Source organism: Sinocyclocheilus rhinocerous, unplaced genomic scaffold, assembly GCF_001515625.1.
Source record: "Sinocyclocheilus rhinocerous isolate Xijiao unplaced genomic scaffold, SAMN03320098_v1.1 scaffold1055, whole genome shotgun sequence".
NCBI lineage: Eukaryota > Metazoa > Chordata > Actinopteri > Cypriniformes > Cyprinidae > Sinocyclocheilus > Sinocyclocheilus rhinocerous.
This window is the reverse complement of record NW_015658727.1, coordinates 309,717-326,133: the sequence shown is the minus strand read 5'-3', so window position 1 is coordinate 326,133 and position 16,417 is coordinate 309,717. Positions and strand designations below refer to the sequence as shown.

Genomic DNA, 16,417 nt, shown 5'->3' with positions numbered 1-16,417 from the left:
TAGCACGTTATTAGGAACAGCGATTGCAAAGATTCATAAAAAACCCCTTATACTCACTTCTGCTGTAAGTGAAGCTGGATCACGAACGATTTGCGCGAACATAAACGCATTTAGGTAGATCGGGGCACATTCCCTTCACAAACAAAAGTAATCCCACTGTGTCTCCAGCGGCTCAGATGTCGGGAGTAAATGACGACTGCTTTGTTCATTATTACATCCAACAACAGAACACCTCAATCGCTGTGGAGCCATGCTTGTCTACATCTGCTACGGTGGTGAAACAATGGCAGTCTGACTGTTACAGCTCACTAAGGGCGAGTCTAAGGTAAGACTCACTGTCAATCAACTGTCGTGGGAGCGGCCTTCGTCCATGTGACGTCACACAGATAAGAAGCTGAGAATGGCCTGATTTGAAAAAGGGGATATATTTTTAGGGATTAAATAAAAACCACTGGGTGGATTTTTATCATTATAGGGTAGATGTGTACACACACTGCCAACACACATTTATGTTCAAACAACATGTAAAAGTGAAATTAGCATCCTATGACCCCTTTAAAGATCTGGTCTGTGTTTCCCAGATGCACCCCGATCCTTAGTTGACCATTGGTGCCAATAGTTCCTTGGATTACTTGCAATTATATACAAAACTCTTTAATATCTTTAAGACTTGATACCACAAAACTTGTAATCTTTGGTCACTGATTCTTTTTCAAAATCATTTATTGTAGCTGCGTGATACTTTATAAAAGCACCACTGTTTCCCTCTGCATGCAAATACTGGCTCCATATTAATATTTATCTGTAGTCGTTGCTGATCCTCTCTTTTCTCTCTCATCCTCCTCTTCTTTGTTCTGACCATCTGAACTCCGTCTTTAGACCATAAACTTCTTTAGTGAGTGTGATGCAGGTCAGGGCCCCCATGCCAGCACTGTGATTGAGTTTCATGCTTAGCTGTTGGGGGTCCTGAGTGCCCAGTGTTGCCTTTGAGAGTGAAACGAGTGGAAGAGGCGGCTAGCAAATCCTCCAGCAGGAGGGCTAGGGCTCGCCTTCGGCACGGCTCTTTCGCTCAGTGTCTTCCGCAACCTGTGAAATTAAATTCCACCACAGCTTTACTCAAAGCTGAATCGCCAACTGCCATTACTTCCCTGGCTTTGACTTTTATTTCCCCGAGCCATGAGTTGCCAACCACAGTGGCTTTGTAGTCAAATTGATTCCATTCGTTTGATGTATCATTGTTGTCAGTGCTAAGCAGATCACCACTGTGCATGAATGAATCCACCCTAGAGTCTCCACAATGAAAGCCATTTCCATTTTCTACCCTTTTTTCCTTTTCTCTCACGCCATTTTTACATGGTTGTGTAAAATGAGGGAGGCGCGCCGTCTCTTTGAAGAGCCTCTGTTTCGGGAAATTCAGTCGAAGAACCTTTTTGAAAGATTGAAATTTCACCTACTCCACTTTAAATATTAATTCTCCACCTCCTGTAGTCGAACCCTTTGTCATCAGACCTATACATTTTGGAAGACTTTCACTCCCTCCGACAGTTATGTGCGAGTCTGTGTCAACGAATAGCTCCTATCTGGCTTTCTCTGCATTTTTATACGTTTTGACATAATAATTCATTCATCCTAGCGATGAGCACTTTAGCACCTGTCGAGACTCTCAAAGACTTCACAGAGAAACTCTCACCGAGACGTTCCACTTTACATTCCTGTTTTCACAAAGTACTCTTTTTGTGGTTTGAAAATGTGTATTCAGGCTTCACTTTTTCGCTCTCTGTGTCTGAGAAGATTTTCATATTTGCTGCCCTTATAACCTCTGCTGCATAGCATACGATTTCCATAGTGGGCTGTGGAGAGCAGAAAACTCAGTCAATATAGGCTATAAACAAGTAGAATGCTCACTAAACTAAGTCATACACAGAATTCCACTGAAAGTTCCGCAGTTTTCGCTGGAACGCTCGTCATTCATTAAATTCCCATCCCTTTATGTTTGTTTCTTGAACATATTGGCTACATCTGCTCCCAGTATGCTTGGTTTAACACGTTTAACCATTTTTAAATCCATTCTGCAGATAATCCCACAAAATCAGCAGCAAAAATTCAGAGATTCCCAAATTCCATCTGCAACCAAAAGGATTTTCATCAATCAGCATTAGCTTTTGATCTCATGTCAGAAATGTTCAATCTTGGTGAAGAGATACTGCACTTCGCCCTCTGCTGGACACATCTTAACCCTACATTTGAGCCATAATGGCAGTGTTAATCCTGTACTGGTTTGATTTTCTTAGCAGTGAATGAGAAAACTGACAATGACTCATTAAAGTGTTTGAGCTAACAAGGCTCTTCAGAGCATTCAGTGAGGTCGTGGAAAGCCAGTGTTTACAAGGTGGATAAATTTATTTTTAAGTGCAACAAAGCTGTCAGCTGTGTTTCTCCCAGAATACCTCTCTAACACCATAGCCTTTTAGCTGCCCATCTCCATTCACCAGCACCACATTAGCACAATAAAATGGCACTTACTTTAAATAGACTTTTTTGGCCCTTTTTTGTGTGATCATGAAAAGTGCTTAACGAAATGTCTGTTGGTAAGTGTAATTCATGGCATTACAAGACCTTTTGTTTTTGCTGTAGTTGCTGAAATTGCATTTCCTAGGGTAAGTCATACTTATGGATACATACATCTGTGTAGTTGTTAAAAGAATAGTTCACCCAAAAATGAAAATGGGTATCATTTATTCTTCCTCATGTTGCTCCAAACCCATGTGATTTTCTTTCTTCTGTGGAACACGAAAGCGGAAGTTTAGCAGGATGTTCACACTGCTCTTTTCCATATAATGAAAGTGAATGGTGATGACCAACTTTTTAATGCTCCAAAAATGACAAAAAAACAACTTCATATGACTTCATATGACTTGTGCAATTCACTTCAACTACATTGTGTGAGAAAATATGAACGGGAGCATATACAAATGAGTTTAGTCCTGTGAATATGGACTTTTGATCTTTATGGAATTTTGATCTATTCCTCATACAAAGTTAATGCCTGACTTTAGATGACTTTGAATATAGTGCACAAGTAGAGTGGACCACTATTAAAGTACTTTTGTGATGCATTTTTGTCATTTGCACTGTCAATTTATGCAAAAGAACATGAACATCCTGCTTAACAGCTCCTTTTGTGGTCTACGGAAGGAAGAAAGTCATACAGGTTTGGAGCAAATGGATTCATTTAAGGATTTTTTTAACAAGCTTTTTCGTGTCTTGAGTTCACTTTTCTGCTCCTTACAGATAATGTCTCTTTAAAGAATCTACCGATCAAATTAGCTTACAGCATGTGCAATCTGGCAGAGACTGGCTGTGTGTGATCGCTTTTATTATGTAAAGTCACAGATTAGAACGTGTGAAAACTGATATGATCTTCCCAGATTTGCTTATTAAAGATATCCTGCCGTCTCTGTTTCCATGACATTGAAATCAGAGAATCCAGGGCTTTTTGGAATGAAAGTTATTAGAGGATATAGACTGGTTGAAGATGTTTCTTTTTTCTTGAAGATTTATTTGAGGGAGACTGTATTTCTGGAATTATTCTGTTGACAGAAAAAGGATGACACATCTCTCTGCTCCTAAAAGAGATATTCTCAGATTTTGCAGCTAGAGTTGTAAAGACTAATCCAAACTAGCCCAAAACCAGCCCAGTGAGCAATAAAACCAGCCCAATATCAAAACCCAAAATTTAATTTTTAGCATTTTCAGGAGATTTTTATACATTTTGAGGTTATTTCAGTTAATTTCTATGCCTGCTGTGTCCTTTAAGCAGCATTTAACCATTCCAAAGTAAAAAAAAATTTATCATTTAATACAGAGCAATAAAATGCAATAGATTTCAACTAATGTTTAAGAAAAGCATTTTTCCTTTTTTTTTCTTTTTGAAAGATCTCTGATGTCTCTTATGCTTCCCAAGGCTGTGTTTGTTTGATCAGAATACAGTAAAACAGTAATATTGTAAACTGTTATTATAATTTTTTTTTCTTTTTCTATTTTGATATATTTTAAAATGTAATGTATTCCTGTGATGGCAAAGCTGAATTTTCAGAAGCTTCAATGTCACATGATCCTTTAGAAATCATTCTAATATGCTGATTTGGTGCTCAAGAAACATTTATTATTATCAATGTTGCAAATAGTTATGCTGCTCAATATTTATGTGGAAACCGTGATACATTTTTTCAGGATTCTTTAATGAATGGAAAGTTTATAATAACAGCATTCCTTTGAAATAGTTTTTGCAACATTATAAATGTTTTACTGTCACTTTTGATGAATTTAATGCTACCTTGCTGAATAGAAGTCTTACAGACACCAAAACTTTGAACAGTAGGCCTATTATACACAGTTACCTGACGTACAGTAAATTTACTAAATTATAATCATAACAACAGTTAGCCTGTCAAACATAAAAAGTAGTATCCATCTTACCTATTTTGATTTACAGAGGATTGGCTGTTTGTTTGGTCAGAAATCCTTGCATTCAAAAATAACTTGTGTGATATTTCAAACCTTTAAACTGCAGGATAAAAAAACTCTCATGGAAACAGGTTAAAAGTAGCCCAGTTCCACATGGGGAAACAGCAGCCTTGTTAACCCTGACTGAAGTGTTTGTAGAAAGAAAAGAAAAAACGTTAAATTTGTGTGTGATGTCAACCAAAGAGCAAATTCTAATTATTTTTTCCAAAATGATGAAATGACAGCATTGAGAATAATGCGGTGACCTTACATTTGTTCATGGATGTGTGAGTTATTTTAAAAGAGACCTTGTACTATACTGCTCCGATTCTATCAAAGGGAAAAAAAACATTCTGAGGAAAAGAATATAGTTTTGTTTTTGTGTTCCAGGTGTGAATTCAATTGCAGTTCCATATTCCACATTTGTATTTTGATATTAGGAATTTTTCATATGCCGTTTTGATTTAACTAAGTACTGTGATCCCGGAGCTGCCAGGCTGATCAAACCCAGGCCTGGGCAAATCAAATGGCTTTGGTTTTGTTCATTGTTTTTCAGCTTTGTTTGCATCGCAATCAGTGGAGACAATGTTATGCTCTGCTTTGGAAATCTTTTCTGAAAATGCTGTGGCGCTGGACCAAAAGTAAATTGCTTTTTTGCTGTCTTTTTTTTCCCCGTTGCTGCTGGGATGTGTTTTTGTTGAACTGAAATAATGAGAGTAAACCGCCACACACTCACACCCACATATGTCGCAGCCTACATCCTACACGCACCAGGTGTACAAAAACAAAAGGGTCGATAAATGGCCGCTTGACTGTCCCTTCATCCGTTGGCAGCATGCACTGGCCAGTAGCCACATAACTACAAATAAACACAAGACACCCATGAGTTTTACATGCATATGCTTTTAGTTTGCATTCAAACATTTTGATATTACTCTTTACTACTTATTTTAGGGTGGAAGCCGGTTTCCAGAAAGTCCTGCAGGTGGATCTGGAGGTCAACGGGTTGCTGGATCCTCTGGGAAGTCGTTCAGTGACATGGCAGATCGAGTACCCCATCTCCCGAACCCTTTCAGATGAGATCCAGACACTCATCCGTCTGGCACCACATGACCTCGGGGGAATCGTGCCATTGGCTATGGTGAGCTTAGTCCTCGACAACTCATGTCTTTCATTCTTAGCAAGTCCAAATATGTGATGCAGTTCTTTAGTCTTCTTTTTATTGTTACTGTTTGCATATAATATAAATTATTGCTGCTTTCAGGCATAAAGATTTATCACACAGGAAATGTTGATGTGTCTTCTGAAAGCAACAGTATGACTAGCACTTTAATTAGATGTAATTTGGTTAATTGAGCGTGCAGTTTGCTTTCAAAGCGGCAATTGGGTCAGGACCAAAAGTAATTAATTTAAAATGAGATGAAACTGTGAGTGGCCTCAAACAAATAAGGTTAAATATAAGATAATAAAGGTTATTTCAAGCTACATGGAGACTGGGCTATGTAGTGGCTAGGCAGTCACAGCTAGTGCTATTCATGAGTGGGGAAGCACAGATGCTATTTATCACTGGCAAAGTATGTATCAAGGTATATATACAAGATCTTATGTATATAATTATGCAAAAAAAAATTTACACTTTTATTCAGCAAAGATGCATTAAACTGATCAAAAGTCTCCCCCTTCTCTCTACCTGTCTAATGTAGAGGAACTACGCAGATTGGTGTGACAGGAACAATGGCATACGATAACAAAGGCAAGAGACTCCAATCTGTCCCATCGGAGACTTCTGCTCCATTAGAATTAGCTTTTTCCCCTCTCACAGACAGGCCTGCCAGCTGTCTCTTTAGTCTCATTAAAGAGGACAGCCGCCGCGGCCCCGTTCCCCACTCAGTGGTCAGAAAAGCGCCATCAGCCTTCGCATTTGAGAGCAGTGCTGTCTCCGCCCATTACGGTAAACAAAGCCAGTCGTACAGTAGCGACAAGGGCAGAGGATGATGTAATAACATTGCGAAAATGAGCCCGGATGCCCTTACTGCCTGAGTTCGACACCCCCGGCTCGAGCCCGTTCGGCCCACCGGTGCATTTCACACAACAATCACGGCCACAGACAACAAGACAGCAGCCACCAATCACTTGTGTTGTCTGGGCCTCTGACGGAGCACATTTGTCTTGAGCTCTCGAATGCTGGGAAAGCAGATTGTTGTGTTACACAGCAGGAGGGGATCAATGTAATCACATCACTTTCAACTTTTTGAATGAGGAGATGCCCTAATAGGATTTGGCAGTGCATGGTAGCCTCAAAATGTAGGAAATCTGTTCTGGCTCATTAGGATGCCTCAGCGTGCGCGTTCACTCTCTCTCTCTCTCTCTCTCTATAATGTGTTTGTTTGTCTTTCTTCCTCGCTTTCTGATTCTATACCTCACGACTTTTGAATCAAGTTTACTTAAGCTCCTTGTAATTGGCCGTTCAGCCCTCTCGAAGGCAAATTTCGGTGCCTGCTGAGCTTGTTTTCTGTTGACTATTGAAAGAGCTCTCATTCTTGTTTGCCGCCCTGTCTTCTTGCAGTGCACGGAGAGTTTGTTCAGAGAAAAGGAAAATCAAACAAATTGCCAAGTCAGAGGCATCTCCCTTCAAACCCCTCTTTTTTTTCTTCGAGGATTTGTTTTGTTTAGTTTTCCGTAGCCTCTTGGCCTTAGTCTTGAGTTTCGGTGTGTGTCAGGCTTTTCTTCAGAGCTCATGGGTTTCTCTGTTCTCTGAGCGACGCTGGCCTGCTGTTTGTCTTCCTTCAAGTCTGTTTGAACAGTGTCCTCTGTAAACCGCCTACAGGACAAGGTAATACCTTTTCCTTTGTGTTCTCCACAGGCCGTAGGCCATAAATCAGGCAACATTTTTTAACTACTCATCAAATTTACATGGAAAACTAGCTGCTAGTGGTTCTTTCCTTTCTAATAATTAGAATGCACAATATATCAGTACCATATTGGACATTTAATTGTGCATCCTCATTTCCTGTACAGTATTTTTACATTACATTTGCTCTCATCTAATGCACACTTTCTCAAGTTCATCTTTAAAAACGCCAATAATTTAACTCTTGTACTGTGCTGAAAATCCTTTACCTAATTTAGTGTTCCCTGTCAAAAAGAACCAACCTTTTAAAAATAGCTAATAAATCCCTCATTATGCTATATTATCACCAAATCTTGGATTCAATCTTTTTTCACAACAGTTTTTGAGTGAAAAAAAGCTTTATTTGTGGATAATTTTGGAAAATTTTCACTCAAAAACTGAGGTGCACAAGCTCAAAATAATGAGGCCTACAATCAATCAATTCCAAAAGAAATAAAAAAAACTATGATAATTCAAAGAAAACAATTTATTAATAATATTCCATAACGAGAAATTTATATATATACATATGTATGAGCAAAGTCAGTAGGTTTTAGTCTAATGCAGTAACAATAACTGCCATTTTCGGGAAAAAGAAAATCCCCTCTGAGTCAAAATGACTGGAACACTGAGGCTTAATAACACTGTTCGGGATAATCTTTAACAAATCTCAAAATTAATTTTCTTTTTTGTACTGTACATTATAATGTTGTGATGCCTACATATACTTTTAGCATTTAAAATTATTGATGTCAGTTTTTAGTGTTTTATTTCTTTTTATAACTATTTTTAATTTTTAAATCTCAAGATTAATTTTAATATTGTTTTTTATCAGTTATCGGCCATAACTTATTTATCCCTATACTGAAAAGACTGAAAAATGTTGTAGTGTCGACAAAATAGCAGCTTTTATTATTATGTATGCCAGCTTTAAGGTCATCCGTAAGCTATTGTACTCCTAAACATTGACAAAAATTGACTTTTAGCAGACATTTAAATAGTACAGTTTTTCTATTTCAGAAAAACTGACAAGATATATCGATTTCTCACCTTGGAGCAACGGCAAGTAGCAAATCATGGTACATCGATGTGTCTTCACATCATTGGTTGCACAATTGTTTGTATTTTATTTACTTTCTGTCAATTAGTTTAAAGCAATCAACTGGAATTTGTTTTTGTCCATAGTACAAACTGTAAAGTGCCACACTATTATATAAACTAAAGACTTTTGGATATCTACAAATTAGATATTGTATCAACCTGTCCATTGAGGCTGGTCTTTTAACTGAGCATTAACCAGCATTAACTAGTTCAGCTGTTCTTTTCAGCATGGTTGTCTGATCTTTAGAATGCATTTTGACATTCCTGATCTGTATCTGAGACCAACAACCTTTTATCTGAGCAATAAAAACATTTACATTTTTATCCTTTTACACTGTGATCTAGACAATTTATTATGAGAATGTCTTTGAGAGAAGCCAGTTTAAGCTGCACAGTTTGACAGAGTGCTCACCGTACACCAGTTTTTGAGCTTTTTCAGTATTACTGCTTTATTTACTGTTGATACAAATGTTTCTCTAGAACCCCCTGCAGCACAGGACCGTGTGGCACACATGCAGGAACAGAAAGAGAAAAAGAAAAAAGGGGAGAGAGAGAAAAAAATAAGTGCAGTTGTCTGAAAGAAATGCAAGTTGATTTGTGACTGCTGAGAGGTTAAGATGCAGACAGAAGCATGTTATTGTGTGCGGCGGCTGGCCTCGGTAAACCTGTGCCCTGCCACAGAGCCGTGGGGATCATTACTACCAGCATCTCACTCTTTCCCTCCCTCTCTCTCCACCGCGGCTGTGCGCACAACCGCTGCCGCCTTATCACAATCATCTGAAACAGCCTATGCATTCATTATCCCTCACCTGGAGGCCTGCACACTACACAGGGCATATGGAATCTGTACTTCCAGAGTTGGAGGAAATGAGGGAGGCGATGTTAGATGGCGATTGCATCTAAGCCGTGCTGTTTTTTTAATTTGAAAGAGTGGTGAAAGAGTTCATCTAAGTTCCTATGGCTGTGCTGTTTAAACATTAACCCCAAAACCCTTGAGAGCTGCAGGTTGCAATAGACAGACAATTGGTTAAAAAGAATTGCTTATTGGTTCTCTTGAATCAAGTCTGGCGATACTGAATGGCCTCCTTTCAATGGTAAAGTCGCTAACTTATGTTGTATTATTTGCATAAATTACTAAAACTTTACATACTGTAGCATTCCTTCATTCTCAAGTGAGAAATACATAGCATTAGCAACTAGACATGACTAAATTGCAAAATATTATGTTATTATTAAATTGTTTATTTTTAAATGATTAAAATTTGAATAAAAAGAATTCTTAAAATTCTTTAAAAATTTAAGAATTAAGAATCAGTTCTGTTATGCTTAAAGGTAAACAAAAATAACTGAAAATTGGTAAATTATTATAATATTAATAATAATAAATAACACAAAAATGGTAGTAGTAGTAGTTGTTGTTGTTGTTGTTGTAGTAGTTGTATGAATTATAAAAATATTAAAATTGTTATTATGAAAATTTTATATTACAAAATTATATTATTATTTACTTTTATTATGTAAAAGTAAAAATGAAAGATTTAAGGATCAGTTCTGTTTATACTTAAAGGTAAACAAAAATAATTTAAAATTGGTCAATTATTACAATATTAATAATAATATAATAAAAATGAATAAGATAAAAAGTAGTAGTAGTATGACCTTCCAGGTTATTGTTGTAGACCAATTTTTATTGTATTATGTAATTAAAAAACAAAAATTAAACAATAATTAAGAATCAGTTCTTTAAACGTTTAAACATACACATAAAAATAATTGTCACTGGTCATAAAAACAGCACCTCTTGGTCTCTAGTTACCGAGCAGTAGAGATTGTCTTGTTGGTGCAGTGGAAAGGTAGTGTAATTGAGTTGCAGTACGTTCACCACTGCTCCCTATGTGCTTGCCGTGATTCAAGGAGGACATGTTCCTGGAACAACCTTCCTTTCATTCTGTCATCAGAATTTGATCTTACAGCTGGGGTTAGGATTTGAACAGCATTCCTATGAATCATTTCTACGAGGTTTCGGTGGTATCTAAGCTTTAGAGAATGTGTTTGGCCTGTGATGGTTTGATAAGAATGTTGTTCCAGGACTAACAAAGGATCTTGATCCAGGAACAATTTCTACTTGGCTAAATCACACTGTCTTTATGAACATATTTATGCAATGTCATGAATAATGTAGAGAAGTTTAATTCTTAAAGAATGGTAGCGGAGAAATCCAGGTTTATGCTCGTGTCCGGTTCATCCACTGTTCATAACAGGGCTCATAATTCCTGGAAAGAGTGCTCATTTAACCAAGCAGTGAGGTGGAGAGGCCTTGGATTATGGGTTGATGCAGAAACAGTAACACAAAACTGTGATTATCCTCATTCTAGCGGCCACTGAGAGGCGCTTGGCTGACCCAGTGGCTGTAATGTGTTCAACGCTATTATTGAAATCAATAGCCATCTTCCTCTTTGCTCCGTTTGTCTGCACTGTTGTGCCATTTTATCAGAGGCTCTGTCAGCAAGACTCTGAGAGGCAAAAAGGCTTCAGCCATTGCTGCTGCAGAGCTGGGAGGACTTGTGGTCTTGAAAAGAAATACAGCCGCCGATCGATGGCTCTGTAATAGCATGGCTGCGGCATCAGCCGGGAGGATCCACACGGGGTGCCGATGCATTCAGCACTACCTGTCCTTGAGCGTTAGACCCCGTGTGAGTCGGCATAGGTTCACCACGAACTGAACCAATCACCTGTGCTGATATTAACCCTACATCCCCCGACCTCCGATACCTCTTTAGTCCCCACTAGCGCCGCCAAAAGTGTAATGGCCTTTTATCGATTTACCTCCTCCTTTTTTTCTCTCACTCTTTCTGAAGATAGTGTGGAACCATTTAAAGTTAAGTGCATGTTGTAGAAGCTCTGCCCTCCCGCAGAGATGATCTCTGGGAGGGCGTACAGCCTGTTCTTCAAACCCAGCATCCACGCATATCTAACACTAATCAGTCAGCAGTCCAGGGAACGATGTTTACTGACCACAGGGCAGCAGCGGATGATGAGGCAGCGTGAATAACACATTGTGCTCAGATTCAACACCCTCCTCCCTCTGGAACCGCGTCTCATAGGAGCTCCAGAGATGGGATTGGGGAAGGAGAAGAATGGTGTTTTTCAACAACCGGAGCATCATGATTGGGGGGGAAGGACCGGGAGTGTAGGTGGACATAAACTTGTGGCATACAAGTTCTGCTGGTTCTCATGCCACCCACATCAGTCCTGCTGTCAGAGTAAATCTTCCTTCATTTTCAAGCCAAAGCCAGATGCGTGAAAAGACTGTACTCTGCATTGTGCTGCATGTTAATGTAGTCTTGTAATCCCAAAACTCACTAATGCACAGAATCATCATAGAATTTGATTTTATGTATATTGCAATTAATTCTTCAACTATAATTTTATTGTAACTATAATATTATATCTTTGCGGTGCTGCAGCCAAAAGTTTGCAACAATTACGTTTTTTTTTATGTTTTTGAAAGAAGTCTCTTATGCTCACCAAGGCTGCAATTATTTGATCAAAATACAGTAAAAACAGTAATATTGTGAAATATTATTACTATTGGCGGTTTTCTATTTTAATATATTTTTAAATGTAATTTATTCCTGTGGTGGCAAATCTGAATTGTCAGCAGCCATTACTCCAGTCAATGTCACATGATGCTACAGAAGTCATTCTAATATGCTAATACAACTTATTTATTATTTTAATTTTATGTATGTAATATTTACAATTAAGCATTAGAAATTGGAAACAGTATGTTATTTCAAAAATTATTGTGATTTTATTTCGTTTTAACACAACATTTTCTCCCCAAGCCTGAGAAAATGTGGCACAGATTTATGTGACTTTTATGTGACTGAATTGGATTAAGATTGGCTTCTTATTGTATGTGTATTTCTGAATTTGGACAGTCTACACTATATTACTTTGAAATCCTTCCATAACTGTGCAAACATTCACATACCCGTCATTTTTAAAGTGAATAAATAGTTATTTTTCTCCTTATTTAGCAAAGCATTAGAATCTTCAGATATAATTTTCAAATATTTGTTGATATATCCTAGCCAGAAAAGTTCCACTGCTTTTTTGTGCTTTTGCCACTTGAGTCAGAGGGTGAAGGCACATATGCATTTCTCAAGGATCAATGGATTTGACCTGTGTGGTTTAAAACTGTCCTCCCTCGCTGAACTGAACTCACCTCAGCTTTGTTGTTTTTTTACAGTGAAGTAAAGCCGCCCATCAGAGTCTGTGGCATCACAATGAGAGGCTTTCCACCACTTTGCCTGTTTTATTCTGGAATTCTGTTTTTAATTCACTGCGTAATCTTCAGGCTTGACTGAAAATTACATTGTTCGGTTTTAATAGCTGGTGAATGGACACATTGAAAGGCATTTGAAAGCACCTTGTCTGCCGAACAGTGTCGCCGAGTTCTTTGAATTCATCTGAGTGGGAAGTGAGTGAAAGTGGGAGAGCGAATTGTAAACACTTCACCCATCCCATCCTGTGGAATATTTATCAGAGTCATTTTCCTGGTCTTGATAAATTAATGTTTTGACAGCAAATCAAACACAGGCGATAACTCCCTGTCAAAATGTCAGAACGTAAGGTTTGAATACCAAGCTCTCACTGCTCACACTACGTTCCTATTGCACATTTACATAATTTTGAAATCAAGGGAAATGGCGTATTCAAATTCTACCTCAGAAGTAGACAGCCCAGCCTGTGTTAGAAAATAATGATCGGCTTAAACATATAAAGGGAAGGAAAGGAAGAGGCTCGTTTATCCTCACGATTGTGGTGCATTAAAGTGAAAATGATTGAAATAAGAATCAGCTGCCAAGTGAAGCCTGAAGTGGGATCAGCCTGGAGAAGAAAAAAAAAGGAACAGAAGACCTCAGTCTTATTAACAAGCTTGAAATTTCATTATCCACAGTTCAGGATTAAATAATGTTATCTGTTTTCTCTAAAGGAGAATGGCGAGAGCTGTGACATAAAGAGAAGAAAAGAACCTATGATGAAGAACAAAACCTTCGCAGAGGGCTTCTTTATTTAGGTTTATCCATCTCAAAGTGTCGCATGGTTTATGATGAGGGCAGTTTTTGTGCCGTCTCCTCACCCATAGTCCCAGCCAGCAGGAAATACACAAGTCAGACTTAAATGATCTAATTATCCAGACTTTGGTTTGTCTGAACTGTAAATTGAACACACGGACATGTTTTAGATAAGATTATACACAAAAAGAGAATGCATTCGCAAAAACAGTTACCGTAGCTGTCATTTCTCCATAATTACAGGATATTTCTGTGAAAATAAGATGTGCCTACAGTGTTTTTCCCTGACAGTGTTCTCTATGTTAAGCACATTTCAGGAACTTTCCACAGTGGTATTGATGTTTGCTATAAGCATCATTTTTATTTTATTACTGGTGCTTCGTCAGTCAAGCATCACTATTTGCCCATACTTAGAGTAGGACATCTGGATTAGTATTATTATGTTTGTGTATATATACAATTATAGGGTTTTTAAATATGTTTTATCTGTTAGTTTTAAAAACAGAATAATATAATTTTAATATAAAATCATTTTTTTAATCTTTTAATTTTAGATTTAAAATATATATTTAAATTTAAAGTAGCTATTTATTTTTATTTTATATCTAAATATAATATGTACTTTTAAATAAAATAAATTTAAATATTATTTATTTATTTATTTATAAAAAATTAATTAATCAGAAGTGCTATTTTTGCCCTTTTGATGATAAAATCCTGAAGACTCCATATCTGATAACTCGTCTTGGAGCTCTTTTGATTTTGGGGCAGTAAGCAACCACTTAAAACACCTTAGCAACTACCCTGAACATCCTAGCAACCACAAACAACATGTTGAAACTACTCTGAACACCTTAGCAACCACATCGCATCAACTTGGCAAATTACCCACAGTACCCTAGTGTCATGCTGAAGAGATTTGCATGGGCAAGCATTCATATTTTCTTCTGAATATATGTGAAAATCTTTTTTTTTTTTGTAGTGACTTGATAGTGAACCTTATTCCTGTGTGTGCTTTTCATGTTAATGTATATTATCTGAGAGTGGATCAGTTTCATAAAAACAGGATGTGTTGTTTGGCTCTAAACAGACCTCTCCATCTCACTGAGACTCTCCAGAGCTGATGACTCTAATTGAATGATATGACTCACTGGGTTAATAGCGCGACTCAGTGTTGGCGCTGAAGAGCTGAAGCTGACAGAATGACGAATTATCGTGAATAATTGCGAGTGAATTATCCTGACTTAACACAGTCTGATTGATTTGCCCTCTGTGTGCAGGAGACAGAGATCCTTAACACCGCAGTGCTCACCGGGAAGACTGTTGCCATGCCAGTGAAGGTGGTCACCGTTGGAACCGAAGGTACCGTGACCGATGTGACCGAGTCGGTGGAATGTCGCTCGACAGACGAGGATGTGGTTAAGGTAGGCAGAAGCATGCAGGGGTCACTAACATGAACAAATCACACACATGTAGATGCACTTTTGACCCTATAGACTTAAAAAAAACAAAAAACTCTACACATTCTCAATAATTTAATTTAATTTGTCCAATAACAGTCAGTTTTGCCACATTTCTGAACATGAACATTTCTATCACAATGGAATTTCCAACACACTTCAAATTATTTTTTATAACATTCTGTGGTGGAAATGGTGGTGATGGAACTTGACATTCAAAATATTTATTTGGTATGCTAATGGAATTTTATGTATCCTAAATATGCACATATGCCAACCAAATTATTCATTTCTAAATGATTTTAGAAATGTAATGATTTAATTAGTAATTCCTGAGATCTTGTGATGTGGTGTGATTTACTGTAAAGCACTTCTATAGTTTAAATGGTTTTCATCAAAAGGAAACAAGCTAAAAGAACCTGCAGACACACAGAAGCTCAGAATAATTTTGTAACCAAGATAACAAAAGAACTGTTGGAGGGAACGCATAGTGTATTATGGTAGCTATATTAGATTTGATTTAAAGCACTATACATTCAACCGCTCTGAAGTAATGTCTGTTTTCAGTTGTCAAGCCAGAGGCGAAAAATAAAGGGATGTTAAATGCAGTCTTTTCCGAACAAGCTTGTGCCTTCCACTTCCATCTGCCATTTGGGAACACAATATGAGAGCATTTTATTAGGGAGAAAATGACAGTGTGGATTTGTGTGTATTTACTCCCTTTGGGTTTAATTATCTGTTAAACACCCCACGCTTAAACACTGACCTCTGGAAAGGAATCCCCCTTCCTCACAAAAGCTGACACACATAAACACGCACAGGCACTGGTGCCCTCGATTCAGATCATCCGAATACACTGTGCCATTAGTTTTGTCTACATTCACTTTTTGAGCACTGCAGATTTTGTAGATTTCATACATATGGCAAATGGCAGCCATGTATTTATATTAAAGGGGTGGTTGATCAGCTTTTTTCGAAAGCTTGATTGTGTTTATGGGGTGCAGTGTAACATGTGTTCATGCTTCGTTTTTTAAAAATCGCATTATTTTCACATATTTTACCTTTATTCTACACCGCTGTTTCCATTCTTGTCAAAACGGTCTGTTGAGTTCCTGGTTCTGTGAAACCCCTCCCTCAGAAATACGCAATGGGCTCTGATTGGTTAGTGGGCTCAGTGTGTTTGTGATTCGCTAACTGCCTATTGCACGTTGTCCTGAAACGTCACGCCCCATTACGGGTAGTTGCGTGTTCCCGGGGCGGGGTTTATGTAAACATAGGGGTTAGTGATGTCACAAATCCAGGAAGAAGCTCGTTGTAGTCCCTACCAGCCGTTTTTTGTAGTCCTTAAACAGCGATTTCTTTAAAAGAAAATATCT

The 16,417-nt window shown here is 37.9% G+C and overlaps 1 protein-coding gene across 1 annotated transcript in view; it reads left to right on the top strand.

Moving 5' to 3' along the window:
* LOC107722808 (transmembrane protein 132C) overlaps nucleotides 1–16,417 on the top strand; it is a 152,447-nt gene that overhangs the window by 120,835 nt on the left and 15,195 nt on the right. Inside the window, 2 exon segments of the mRNA XM_074560119.1 lie at nucleotides 5,461–5,647; nucleotides 14,862–15,005. Of these exon segments, the coding sequence (XP_074416220.1) occupies nucleotides 5,461–5,647; nucleotides 14,862–15,005 (331 nt within the window).